We start from the raw sequence: 13,964 nt of genomic DNA, 5'->3' as shown, positions 1-13,964 counted from the left end.
TTCATAGTCTTCTTTGAGACTCTACTGCCACTTCCACCTGGGCAAGTCTAATGGTGCGGCCATGAAGCTTGTAGCCATCTTGCCTTACGAATGCCACGGTGCCAGGCTGCACCCCAACACCAGCTGGCACGTGACAAATGAGTTCATGCTCATGAGGGTCATATTTGTCACCGATGGGTGTCATCTTCTCCAGGCCATGTTTGGCGAACACACTTTTCAGCTTTGCTTCTAAAAGTGACAATCCTCGGAAGATCTTCTCCAGAGTGAGCTTCTGGTCTGCAGGCTCTGTTTCTTCAGAAATACACTCTGTAGTCTTCTCCAAAATGTCTGCAACCTCCACCAAATCCTTACAGAAACTCTGAATTCCTACAGAGAAACCAGACACTCTTACTGTTTGTGAGGAAATCACTGTTCTTGAGGGCAGATTTTGGGGAAGGCTCAAAGAGGTGGCTGGTATACTAGGTACCCCAGGAAATGCAAAGATTGCTACATGGGATTCGAGGATCATCACCAGTGATTACCCCTGCAACTGAACTGATGAGCCAACATTTCTCTTAGAGACATATGACTAGGAAGCCGCCTAGGAGATGGGGAAGATCATTAGAACCCAAGAACTACGTAAGACTATGTACAAAAGGTTCAGAAACCTGTCTTTTTAAAAACTTGACTTAGTTTTATATGCTTCTTTTATCTATGGGGTGAAGGACAGCAAAGCCTGGTATGCTGCAGTCCATGGGATTGCAGAGTCGGACGTGATTGAGTGACTGAACAACTCACCTTTAGTGAGTTGTTCACCTTTACATATATTTTGAAAATTCCTGCCTGTCTCATTTGTGCTAAGGCATGCATTCTCAATAGGAAGAAGACGTTCATTGATGGGGGAATAATAAAAGAGGAGTTGACAAGACTGTGCTAAGGAGGAGTACAGGAGTGGTTTATTCTTGAGGATTAGCTAAACAGGAACAGGAAAGAAATACACTCCATAGATGAGGTACGTCTCTAAATGCCTGCTACAAAGTTATATCTTATTGTTTGTGAGGAAATCACTCTGTCTGCTGGAGACAGGCCACCAAGCTTGTGTAATTTTTTTAGAGTCACATAAATTTTATAAAAGTGAACTCAGTTGTTGAGAAATCTCATTACTTTCAATGAAGCATTCTTCATTTTTCTTATAGAAATGATAACGAATATCATTTTTGTGTGTTAACACAAAAGCCCTGGTAGGAGCTGGTGAGGGCGAAGGACTTTGTTGATCTAGTTTTAACCCAGGGACAAGTTTAAGGCCCTGTATCAAAACACGCAGCCAATAAAAGAGATAATGACAGAGGAGAGATTTCCCAGGTACATACTGTCCGGATGGAAAGGCTGCAGTTTGCTGAGCCCTGATAGTTGGAAATATGCGACTAAAACTTGGATGAAATATCAGAAACACATTTGGGGGTCAATACTGAGTTATTTAGGAATACAATTTCAGGGTTAGTATTTACTCAGAGTCTTGAAACATGGTATCTAAAGCACTGAATGAGAATTAGAAGGCTAAGCCAAAGGAATGGCGTTGGATGGGACACGAACAGAGTGAATCTCGTGTATAAAAAGCAGATAAAATCCAGAGAACAGGAAGGAGTATGAGTGATACAAGGGAAAGAAAAATAGATTAGGGATCACCGATCAATGGATTCATATCTACATCTGACGTCAAATAACTTTTTCTAGCTTGCCTGTAAGAGGAGACTGGACTAAATAGTATCCAAGGGCCCCTCAGGCACTCCATTCTATGTGCAGTAAAAGTATAATGCTCCATATTAAATTGTGAGTATAGCAAGTCATCGCAGATGGCCTTTTACCCTTGAATCTCTGTTATTCAATTAACAGTTTCATGAACAGATTTGGAACAAGATGCGGTACATTTAGGAAAAGATTTCTAAGAGACTTTGAAATGAACCAAAAAGATTATTCAATGCCATCAGTGAAAAAATAGATTTTATCTAGCACAGCCATCAGGGTTATCTGATTCCATGTGGTCTGAGAGTCTTTGAGTTGTAACTCAGCAAGTTGGCTTAAAGCTCAACATTCAGAAAACGAAGATCATGGTATCCGGGCCCATCACTTCATGGGAAATAGATGGGGAAACAGTGGAAACAGTGTCAGATTTTATTTTGGGGGGCTCCAAAATCACTGCAGATGGTGATTGCAGCCATGAAATTAAAAGACGCTTACTCCTTGGAAGAAAAGTTATGACCAACCTAGATAGTATATTCAAAAGCAGAGACATTGCCGACTAAGGTCCGTCTAGTCAAGGCTATGGTTTTTCCTGTGGTCATGTATGTGAGAGTTGGACTGTGAAGAAGGCTGAGCGCCAAAGAATTGATGCTTTTGAACTGTGGTGTTGGAGAAGACTCTTGAGAGTCCCTTGGACTGCAAGGAGATCCAACCAATCCATTCTGAAGGAGATGAGCCCTGGGATTTCTTTGGAAGGAATGATGCTAAAGCTGAAATGCCAGTACTTTGGCCACCTCATGAGAAGAGTCGACTCATTGCAAAAGACTGATGCTGGGAGGGATTGGGGGCAGGAGGAGAAGAGGACGACAGAGGATAAGATGGCTGGATGGCATCATTGACTCGATGGACGTGAGTCTGAGTGAACTCCAGGAGTTGGTGATGGTCAGGGAGGCCTGGTGTGCTGTGATTCATGGGGTTGCAAAGAGTTGGACACGACTGAGCGACTGAACTGAACTGAAGCTGTAGAACAGTGACAGTAACGCAAATGATTTTTGTCTCTAGTTGTGAAAGTTGTCTGGTGGAGACACAGTTACTGCATTCTGGATATAGACCAGTTTTGCTTAGATGAAGCAAATTTTAGCATTTCTGATTGCCTATGTGTCTGCCTTTCGGATTGTTTTCTAAACATCTTAATGATTCACTTCACTTGTTCGTTAAACAGAATTGCCTGTACATGCTTGAAAAGATAACTGTACATGCTTGAAAAATAACAAAAGTCTGGTGAAAATAAAGGCAAACATTATTTTAGCAAATGGTTCATTTCCCAACATTTCCAATAAGCAGCACAGAAAGCCTAGGGGAATAGAGGAAGGGTACAGTATACGTTGGTTAAGATGTGTTTTTTGCTAAGTTCAGTGTGCAGAACTGCTAGTAAGTGCCCTTAAACTAAAAAATATTTTTATTATTAATAAATCTCTCACCAAATATCTTGGCATCTTCTACACATCTCTGGGTTCGCCTTCTTATATTTTCACTGTCAGCTACAGCTCTCTGGTATCTCACCTGAGCATCAGAAGCAAAGTCAAAACAATGAGAAAACAAATGCTTATTGGTGGAAAAGAAACTTTTTGCTTATTTTACAAATTTCACCCTTGGTATAGATTTTTATTAAAACAAACAAAAACATTAGGAGTAGTGTAGGAATCTTTTATCAACTACTCCAAATTCCCAGTCAGAGAAGCAATCTCTGTTTACAACAGTTCTGACAGGCTGTCATTTAGGCTGCCAGTTTCAACCCATAACAGCTGTTCTCAAGCTCATTATCTTCAGAAAAAGCTTTTTTTTTTCCATCTTCAGCCAACACTGCCACCCTCCAACTTTCTTTTGTTGAACTGAACTCTAGGACAACCAAGAGTAAGTTTTTAAAAATATGTCATCTTGGGACTTCCTTGATGGTTCAGTGGTTAAGACTCCATGCTCCCAATGCAAGGGACCCAGGTTCGATTCCTGGTCAGGGAACTAGATCCCACATGCTGCAACTAAGACCCAGCACAGCCAATGAATATGTATTAAAAAAATATGTCATCTATTTGAAGGCAATTATTTAGCCTCTTTAGTCTTTTTTTCTTTCATTCTTATAATCCCTGGTTCCTTTCATTATTCTCATAAGACACACTTTCTAACTTCATTGCCCTTTCTGGGTGGTCCTGCTTTGGAATTACTCTATTTCTCAAAATCTGTCAGTACAGTACTGGCACATTAAACCAGACAGAGTCTGACTGGCAGAATAAAATGATAAATGACCACACTAATTCAACAAATATTTATTGAGTGTCTACTACATGCCAGGCATTGTACCTCCATTGAAACTACCAAAATATCAGATATCTAAGTACTGTGACACATCAGGAAACTGAGCAAAGATGAGTATCCGTAGTCGGCAATGTTTTTCAACTACTACAGATTATTTTGCTCAGTATATCTAACAAAAGGGAGTAAAGAGCTAATTAGAGGAAACTGTTTAAAAAACTGACTTAAAAAACTTTATGTGAATATTTAAGCCAGAGAGAGGATGTGACTACAGGTAACATAAACAGATAATAGAAAATATGATATATATTTCAGACTATATGAACAGATAATATAAAATCTACCTACTGTTAAATCTTGGACTTCCTTCTCCAGTTTAATAGCTTTTAGCTTTAAGGCTCGTTCTGCAAGAGAGGGTCTCAGTTCATCAGGGGGGTCCTCAGAATTGCAGTCTTCACCAGCGGTTCTCTGAGTGGCAGTGCTGAAAGGATGCAGCCATCCCCTAGCCATGACAAACAGCCAAAGTTATAACAAAGTTCAGAGACTGGAATGCTTCCCAGATTGACTCTCTCTAGACAAAGTGCTTTCAGTTTCAGTAACAACACAAACACTTATAATGTGCTTGTTAAGTGCCAGACACAGTTGACAAGATTTTATTAAATCATCTTTTCATCTCACAATATGTGAGATAAATACTATTATCATCCCTATTTTGTAGATGAGAAAACCGAAGTTCAGAGAGGCTTATGCCTTGCTCAAGATCACATAGTTACTGTTGAATCAGGATACTGAGCATCAGGCAGTAGAAATAGCTGGAAGTGGGGACACAGAAGTCAGCAAGAGAACATCAAATTATAGTACCTAGAACTAGCAGGACAATGCCAGAAGCAAGAATTGAAAACAAAAAGCCATACAGTTCAGGTTCAGTCTCTCATTTTATAAATGGGGAAAATTAACCCCAATAAAGGTACCTTATCAAATGGGAGTGAGGCCTAGAATTCTAAAGCTTTCTTGATATACAAGAAAAAAAAAGCTTGTAAAGCTTTTACAAGCTCTAAGTAAAAGGCTTTTATAGAAGAGAATTTGCGTTAAGAGAAAATGAGTTGGGAACTTACCATGTAAAATCAAATCAATCAAAAACTTACAAAACATTTACTGTATGTTGTGGACTGTGAACAGATGAATGAAATAGATTATATAGATATGTAGTTCAGTTTACATAAACATTTTAGAATAGGGGTTTGTAGATCTTGGATTGCAGCAGTTTTGAACCCCCTGTTCAAGGAAGTTTCCATTATACCTCCTGGGTCCTCATAATTTAATATGAAGTAAAACCATCAGGAAAATCTGTGGGTGCTAAAGGTCTTTAAAACAAATAGTTTATTTATATAAACTGGCATATACTGAAGAGTGGCCACTAAGGTGAAATCTAAATGAACGCTTAGTAGGGGTAAAGGAGTTTAGTTCAAGAAAGGGAAGAGGGAACCACCAGTATAAGTGTGTGGTCAAGATTACTTCTTATCTTTCATGCTGGTACCGAATTCAGTTATTATGATATAATCTTATGTCAAATTATACATGATTACCAATTTTTAGTTCAGAAAATGTGGTCATCAAACAGGGTGAAATAGATCCTTCCTCCTAAAGTCCTAAAAAACATTTATCCAATTAAAAATAGGTCAAAATATCCTCAGGGCCAGTGGAAGCGAACATGGCTAGGGCCCAAGTCATGAGAAAGAGGGAACTTGTGGTGGATTCATTCAATTGCTACTCTTTCAGAAGTGGAGTGGGGGAAAATTTTATTAGAAGGAACCATTTTGCTCCCCATCACTTCCCTACACCAAAAACTGCCAAAAAGATTAGGGAAAAAAAGCTTGAAACCCAGAATTATACCTCTCACCCTAGTGCTGGGTCAGGTGTGTTATGGTAAAAAAGCGACAAATAGTTATGCAAAATTTTCGGATTTCACCGTAATTTACTTTTCAGAGATTCAACCTTACCCATCCCCCTACTCATCAATTTTTATTTTTTCTGGTAAAGAAACTGTGAACAGGGAATCGTCCCTGAGAATAACGAACGTTGGTCACTAATTAAAAGGGCAGATTCTACAGCCCTGACTGGTTTTCAGTCTGAATTCCATCACTTCATGAGTGTTTAAGTTTGGAGACGTTACTCAAAATTTCTAAACCACAGTTTCCCCCAATTAAACGGGAGAATAAAAAGAACTACCCATAGTTCTGCAATCGGCAAGATAAGTGATCAAAAAAAGCTGCTGCAATCGATGGATAAAAGCAGCAACCAAAACTTAAACTCCTGAAGGCAGGTGGAAGGGCCGTCTGGCAAAGTCCAACGCCCTCCTTTCAGTTACAGGAAAAGGGAAGCTTAAATATTGGTTCCCCACTATGTTCATACAGGGTGCTAGGAGAGAATCCCAATTCACCTGTAGGCACCAAAGCTGGCGAAAGGGGCGGGAAGGGCACGTCCCCAATTCAGTCGGAAGAACAATTCCCACCTCCGAGGGCGTGACCTCGGATCTTCCAACGTACCTCAGCCCGACAAGGAGGCGCGGCTGTGAACCTCAGTTTCCCGCTCTGTAAGATGGGCCCGTGAGCGCCCAGTTGTAGCGGCCGAGAGGCTAGAGAGGTCTCCTCGTCCTCCAGCCCGAAACTGCCCCTTCAGATCGCTCGTCTCTCATTGTCCTCAAGTTCCCAATCCCCACCTGCGTCGCTTACCTGCTCTCGGACGCGGCATGGACGGCCAGGGGCCGCATCCGCCGACGGACCGCCCACAGGACCCTGGCGGCCATGTTCCCACTTCGGCTTGCGGAAGCAGCGCATGCGCACTTGCTCCAAATGACGAGCTATGCTATCACTTCAAAAACCACGCTTCCCAGCAGCCTTCGCGGGCGTTTTTCTCTTAGGGCCCCGGATGGGAACGCCACTTGTCGGGTTGCTCCTGTGCTGTTCCCTACCCGGTCTATAAGCAACGCAACGCTTCCGGTCCCTGGCGTGCTCCACGGGTAGGTTGGTTTCCTATGGCAAGGGAGTAGGCTCAGTGCTAGGCGAGGAATACGCGGCGACCACGGAGAGTAACTGTTGTGCCCTCAAGGAGCTTACATGAAGTTTTACACAAGGTGCAAACACCATATAAGGTCAAAATATGACCCTTATTTAAACGCGAGCGGCTTGGTGTTGCGGAACCCTAGAATACGATATGACCTAGTGTAGGGCGTTTTCCCAGGGGAAATAACGTTTGAACTGAAAGCGGAGTAACGAGTAAATGAAAAGAGAAGGCAAGTGGTTCAGGTAGAAGGAAACAGCATCTGCAAAGTCAAAAAGGAGCGCCTTGCGAGTAAGGGACTGAAGTACTGGAGGAGGCGGAGGAGCAACACAAGACCGTGGTTAGAGCCAGGGCCTGTGAGGAATTAAAAGTCAAAGCCTGACCCTCATCTCTTGCCACTCACGCTCCCTTTTTTAGTCAATTCCCCCTTCCCCCTTGACTTACTGTGATTCGAAATGTGTAATTTTTTTTTTTTCTCCTCACTAATGTGTAAACTCCATTAGGGCAGAGATTTTTTTTTTTTTTGGTCTGTTCATAGTTGTTCAAAATCTTTTTGTCCAAAGAACGTCAATGTTACAGTGCCATTACGTGTTTAAGGGGTCACTGACCGTAGTGTGGAGGAGACTGGGTCTAAGAAGTGGGGAGACAAGCTGCAGGGAAGGGGTGTGTTCTGTCCTGGGATTACCTCGCCAGAGAGGCGTTTGTAACCACCTGATCTAAAGTAACTACTATTTTAGGTATATCCAGCAGTTTTTTGGTTTTTGTTCTTAGTGTAAGCTTCATGATAGTGTCTGCCTTGTTCACAGCTGTGATTTCTTACATCTAGTACAGGGGCAGGGGAGCCTGGTGGGCTGCCGTCTATGGGGTCACACGCAGTCGTATCTGACTCTGTGCGACCCCACCAGGCTCCTCTGACCTTGGGATTCTCCAGGCAAGAATACTGGAGTGGATTGCCATTTCCTTCTCCAATGCATGCATGCAAATTTGCTTCAGTCGTGTCTGACTGTGTGTGACCCTGTGGACAGCAGCCCACCAGGCCCCTCTGTCCACAGGATTCTCTAGGCAAGAATACTGGAGTGGGTTGCTATTTCCTTCTCTGGTAGATGCTCTAGTATTTGTTAAATGAATTAATGAAGTTGGATGGTGTCAGTCGAGATGGGAAGAAATGGATGAATTTTAGAGAGATTTAGTATGGAAAATGACAGGTTGTGAGTTGTGGACACTTGGAGTTGCCAGACTAGTTACTGGATAGTCCTTAACGTCAAAAAAAGTTTTTTAAGGAAGGAGGAGTGTGCCTTCTTCTGAATCTTCACCTTAGCGTGGCTCGTTCGTACTGTAGCTATTTGAGTCATAGTTTTTCTCTGCTTGTTTGTGAGTTCCATAAAGAGAAAGCTGGAGTCGCCTTATATTCTATCCAAGGCCTGGCTCAAATGTGTTATAATCAGCGACCTTCTGTTTCCTTTTGACCTTAGGAAAACATGGGTTAAGGAGTGATCATGATTCTCTTTTACATAGGAGAAAACAGGCTCAGAGAGGTTGGTGAACCTGCTCAAGGACCCCCACTGAGGATACAGTAATACTAGAAATCTGATAATCTAAACGCTGTGCAGTACTGGGGAGGATGGAGCTTCAAGTCCACCTTAGAAAAGCCCTACACTTTGAAAAAAAACAACCAAAGTAGAAGTGGCATCCACGCTGTAGCCATTTCGTTAAAACGTCTCGTAGCTAAGTTACATACCAGGCGTGCTGCATCCATTCATTAGGTGCGTGTGTGCTTCTGAAGGCTGCAGTGCAAAAGGAGGGAGGACATGAGTGAAATAGAACCTTGGAACCAAGAGGACGGGGATTCTAGGGTCAGACTCCATGTATTCAAATGCTAACTCCACCACTTTTTTTTTTTTTTTTTCCCCACCACGTCTTAAATGTGGACTTGAGTAAGTTACCTAACTTCTCTGGGCTTCCATTTTCTGAACTGTGACAACTGGGATAACAGAACCTATCTCACAGGGTTTTAGTGAAGATTAAAGGGAAAATACCTAGAGAAGTAATTAGCACCAGGTTTTGGCTACATAAAAGGCAAAAGGAAAGTGTGGAGCCCTTTGCTCAAGATTACTGAGTGGGTAACATAGCAATAAACCAAGCACTGCTAAGTTACTTCAGTTGTGTCCGACTCTGTGCGACCTCAGAGACAGTAGCCCACCAGGCTCCCCGTCCCTGGGATTCTCCAGGCGAGAACACTGTAGTGGGTTGCCATTTCCTTCTCCAATGTATTAAAGTGAAAAGTGAAAGTGAAGTTGCTCAGTCGTGCCCGACTCTTAGTGACCCCATGGACTGCAGCCTTCCAGGCTCCTCCATCCATGGGATTTTCCAGGCAAGAGTACTGGAGTGGGGTGCCATTACCTTCTCTGAGACCAAGCACAGAGCCCTGCTAGGCATGGGGCCCTCTGTGACTGCACGGGCTGTATGTCTTGTAAGCCAGTCATGGCTAACAGTGCCTGATGCGTGGTGAGTGCTCAGTAAATGTTAATTATTAATTTTGTAGGGTAACCCCTTCAAAGAGCCAAGATCTATTGTGGGAAAAGGCATTCAAAATAACTAAAAATAACTATAGGAAAGAATGTGACACACATCACATACACAGTTGAATTGCTGGGTGCCATTCCAGGATCTATGTTTTAAGGAAGAACACTGGCAGTGCAGTTTATGTGAGCTCCATTGTCATTGAAGACACTCAGGTGGAATTTGGATGAAAGATGTTAATTATGGATTGGTTGCTTTTTAGCCTTTAATGGTTGTTAAAACCATGTGAAAGTCATTTCTTCAGTGGAAAGGATGCAAAATTTGAGTCAGATGTTTCTTATCTAGCTAATAACCACTATGGCTGAACCTTTCTATTTCTTGGACAGTGTGCAAGATGCTTCCTGTGTGTTATCTCATTGAATCCCCCCAGTAGTCTTGGGAGAAAAGTAGTGTTGTTAACGTGGTTTTCACAGGTAAAACAATCAGAGGTCAGAGTCACAGCTGGTTAAATGGCAGAGGCGGAGCTCGAGCAGCCTTGTCTGGATCCAGGCTTATATTCCTCATATATAAGCCTCATATTCCGCCGCTGGTAGATGGGTGCTTCTGGTCAGGTTATTTTGCTTGCTTTGGTCTGCTGCTTCCTCAGAGGGTGATACAGTTTGGGTGAGGCTCAAATGTGTAAAGCCTTAGGTAAGTAAAGTGTGTGCAGCCCAGAGTGTCCAGAGGCTTCTCTAGGTTTTCCTTTCTTTCCCCTTGAGTTAACCTTTGAGCTTTTGCATTTAAATGGTTTTTATCTTTATTGGAGGGAAAGGTGGTGAAGGCCTGAAATGGGCCTACAGTGTTGAGAAAGTAACGAATGGCACAGTTAGAAGACTGCCTGGGACTTGAGGTCCTTGCTCTTCTATAAAATTATCAAATGTTTTATAAACAGTTTAGCACTCCTGTGGCATAAATAAGCCACCATCCTCTTGGTTTTCGGTGATAGGTTTACTTGATAGTAGGGTTGAAAGGGTGGACTGGTGGGTCTCTAAGTGCAAAGTAAGGTTAAAGACATAAAGAGTATCACCTGGATTTCTAATCATAGCTCCCAGAGCCTGAGTGCCGTATACATTAGGTGGGGAACTTCACTGATAGCAATGATCCCACCTTACAGTGCCTGCAACATTCTGTGGACATTAGAAACCTGTGCTTCTGAGTAGCACTGTGAGCTTAAAATATGTCAGCTGCTGAACTTCTTGGCCTGCTAACCTCCTCTGTGCCAGATCTCTGGTTTGAAAACACTCAAATCTGGGATTCTAGAATCTGTGTCATGAGGAATGATTGTAGAATTTGCATAATCTCTGTAGTTTTTGTTCACTTCATGCGAGTAGGGATAATGGTATTGATTTTTCAGCCTGTTTTGCCTAGAGACTGTCAGTAATGCCCAGTGTGAATCCATTTGGCACAGGTGTTGTCAGATGATCAAGTCCCATCTCTCTGTACTGTACCACCGATGCCTCAAGACCTTCCTTTTTCCTATGGACTGGGAATGGGGTGCTGAGAAGGGGATGGAATGGCTTATTCACATGTGCTTTCATTTTTCTTCTTCAGAGGGGAAGGCAAAGACATTCAACAAAACCTTTACAACTGTAGAGATTTCTGTCTCCCTCCTTTCCCATTTCCACCCTCTGTAGAGTTATAAGGATGCCTTCTAGTTCCCTCTTCTACTTCTTTTCTTCCCATATACCCTATAATCATGCAGACAATAAAGGCTGGTCTTTGGGATGGCCAGAGAGTTTAGGCTACTTCCAGTCTTCTGATGTCTCCTTGTGAAAAAGGCTTCGCCTTGGATGGACAAGGTGTTATTTCCTTTGGATGAAATCCTCATCTTCTTTCTAGGTCTTCTTCATTTCCCATTCCTGAATAACAGAAAAACAGGAAAAAAATCGGTTTGTTGAATATTCGGGTGTAACTTGCAGGATGAAAACAAGGTAAAAACATCCTTGATTTCTTTCTTTTCCTTATCTTCCACATCCTCAGCAGCAAATCCTCCTTCTCTATCTCCAAAACCAGCTACTTCCTATCACCTCCACTAAACTTTTCTAATCTCTCATCAAAATTCTCCTAACTGATCTCTCTATCCCCTCATCCATTTTCAACATAGTAGCCAGAATGGTCTTTTAAAAATGTAATTCATACCCCAGAATTCCTTGCTCCAAATTTGCCAATGACTTTTCATTATGTTAGAACAAAATCCAGAGTTCATCCAGTGGCCCATAAGGATCAAGGAGAAGCAAACTCTGGCTCATGGACCAAATCTGGCTCACTACGTATTTTTGGATGACCCATCAGCTAAGAATGGTATTCAGATTTTAATATTTCAAAAAAAATTTTTTTCATGACACCTGAAATTTATGTGATATTCAAAGTTGTGTTCATAAACAAAGTTTTACTGGGACACTGACATGTCAGCCACTTCTTTACATACTGTCTATGACTACTTTCCTGCTATGATGGCAGAGGTGGGTGGTTGTGAAAGAGACCGTGTGGTTCACAGAGCATCAAATATTGACTGTCTGGCCCTTTCCCGAAAAAGTTTGCTGATGTCTAGTCTAGGTGGTCTGGCCTTGGGCTGGTTACTTCTCTTATCTCCTGTCCTAATGCTCAGGTATTTGTTTTCAGGACCACACTTTCTTATCTGCAATTTTGAAACCAGACAGCTGAGACCAGAATCTTTTTCAGATGTTTTGGCACAGATTCAGTGGCCTGGCCTGACCTGACCTGATATGAGGTCGTTTGAAGTCTTTATTTAATGTGCTGTGAATGTTTGTGTCTTGCTATAGAATTATCAACATGTTTGCTTACAGAGTACCTCCTGAGAACTTAGGGTTTTTCATCATACATAGTATATGCACCACATTACCTTTCTAAAATTCAAAAAGTTCTGGAACACAGCTGGCCCCAAGTTTCAGAGGTAGAATTCCCCAAGTTTTACTTCAGTCTCATGGAGTGAGCTGTTGACTTGGAACTGGAAGAGATGGATTTGCATCCCAGCTCTCTCAGTGATGCCCTGCATAACCTTGGGCAAGTCCCTTTACTCAGTTTCCTCACCTATTAAATGGGGCCTTTCTTGTCTCAAGACATACTGTAGGTTCAGAAACCAAAGCTTGGTAGAATTCTGTATTAAGAAAGAGTAAATAGGTTCCAAAGGAGATTTGAGGGTCTTGCTTTCTGAGCAAAGTTTATGAGTTTTACTGCATGGATATATTGGCAATTCTCTGTCTTTCTCACTAGCTGTTTTTTTGTTGTTGTTGTTCTTGGTGAGGTTCTATAGAAAGGAAGCTTCCAGGTCTCTGAATTTTGATTAGCCAAACTGTCGTGGTACCTTGGCTTTTTGTAGCACCCTTCCTTGGTTGGAATTTATGATGGATGGGCTCCTCTTCCGTAGCTCAGAAACACAATTGACAGGGAGAGGTTGCTCTGTGGCATTGTTCTGGGGTTTATTTGCAGTTTCCTGTTGGTGACAAGAGATAGTTACACTGGTGAGGTCTAGTACTCACACAGCCTGCACTTCAAAGAATGCAAGTAGAAGACGTTGTCCAAATATGTCAGCCTCAAACAGGGTAAGTGGTGCAAAATACCTGAGGGTCTTGGAGTAAATTTGTGATTAAATGACTAAAGTTACCAAAGTTAAAGTATCTGAATCCTCACTGTGCACCAGACATCGCATAAATCGTCATAGTTCATTTAGCCTTTTCAGTTATATATAAAGCTGATGCTTATTATGTTGTTACATTTTACAGATAAGGAAAATGAGAAGGTCAAGTCACTGCTCAAGGCCATAAAGCTGGTGAGTGAGACAGCTGGGATTTAAATCCCACAGTCCTGTCTCTTAACCTCTCTCCTGCATTCCTTCACGTTTTTTACACTGCCTTTATTCCTTAAAACTTTCAGGTGATTGCTTAGTATCTTGCTGGATGTAGTTCCTTGAATGTGACATACCAATAGTTAAGCCTGTAGGGAATTTAGAGAAGACTTTCTCCAAAGGCCATCACAAGGGTCAAAAGTGGATGGAAAAGCTCTGTGGAATGTGAACATCAGGGCATGCTGGTGGGAGGAAGCATCTGGGATGGGGGAACCACTTCTACTCCTCCAGCAGCCCTCTGTGATTCTCAGAAATTGTTTTGTCCCTGGCCTCTAAGCTTTTCTGTAAATGCGGTTGGAAATGACCGCATGGAGAGGAAGTGTAGGAGTAGAAGAAACTGCTCTGGCTTCTGAGTCATGAGGTGTGGCCTGACCTTGGATGGCAATAGGAATACTGTTTCCTTGTCTAAAAGCAGGTATAAACATTTATTCATTTGTCAAGCATTTATTGC

At 42.2% G+C, this 13,964-nt stretch overlaps 2 protein-coding genes across 4 annotated transcripts in view; both read right to left on the bottom strand.

Annotated features, from left to right (window-relative positions):
- Positions 1-6,837, bottom strand: GRPEL2 (GrpE like 2, mitochondrial). Its single transcript, XM_052643119.1, has 4 exons — positions 6,762-6,837; positions 4,378-4,531; positions 3,201-3,282; positions 1-366 (listed from the first exon to the last, which is right to left on the bottom strand). Exons 1-4 carry the CDS (start codon positions 6,833-6,835, stop codon positions 2-4), a joined length of 675 nt encoding a protein of 224 aa, XP_052499079.1. The 5' UTR covers positions 6,836-6,837; the 3' UTR covers position 1.
- Positions 6,838-10,419: 3,582 nt separating this feature from the next.
- Positions 10,420-13,964, bottom strand: part of AFAP1L1 (actin filament associated protein 1 like 1) — a 67,474-nt gene continuing 63,929 nt past the window's right edge. For all 3 annotated transcript variants that reach the window (XM_052643115.1, XM_052643116.1, XM_052643117.1), the window contains 2 exons: positions 12,974-13,102; positions 10,420-11,507 (listed from right to left, as the gene is read on the bottom strand). In XM_052643115.1, coding sequence (XP_052499075.1) covers positions 11,484-11,507; positions 12,974-13,102 — 153 coding nt within the window. In that variant the 3' untranslated portion in view covers positions 10,420-11,483. The remainder of the gene's footprint in view (positions 11,508-12,973; positions 13,103-13,964) is intronic.

Source organism: Budorcas taxicolor, chromosome 7 (genome assembly GCF_023091745.1).
Source record: "Budorcas taxicolor isolate Tak-1 chromosome 7, Takin1.1, whole genome shotgun sequence".
Lineage (NCBI taxonomy): Eukaryota > Metazoa > Chordata > Mammalia > Artiodactyla > Bovidae > Budorcas > Budorcas taxicolor.
This window is presented reverse-complemented; position numbering and strand designations above follow the sequence as displayed.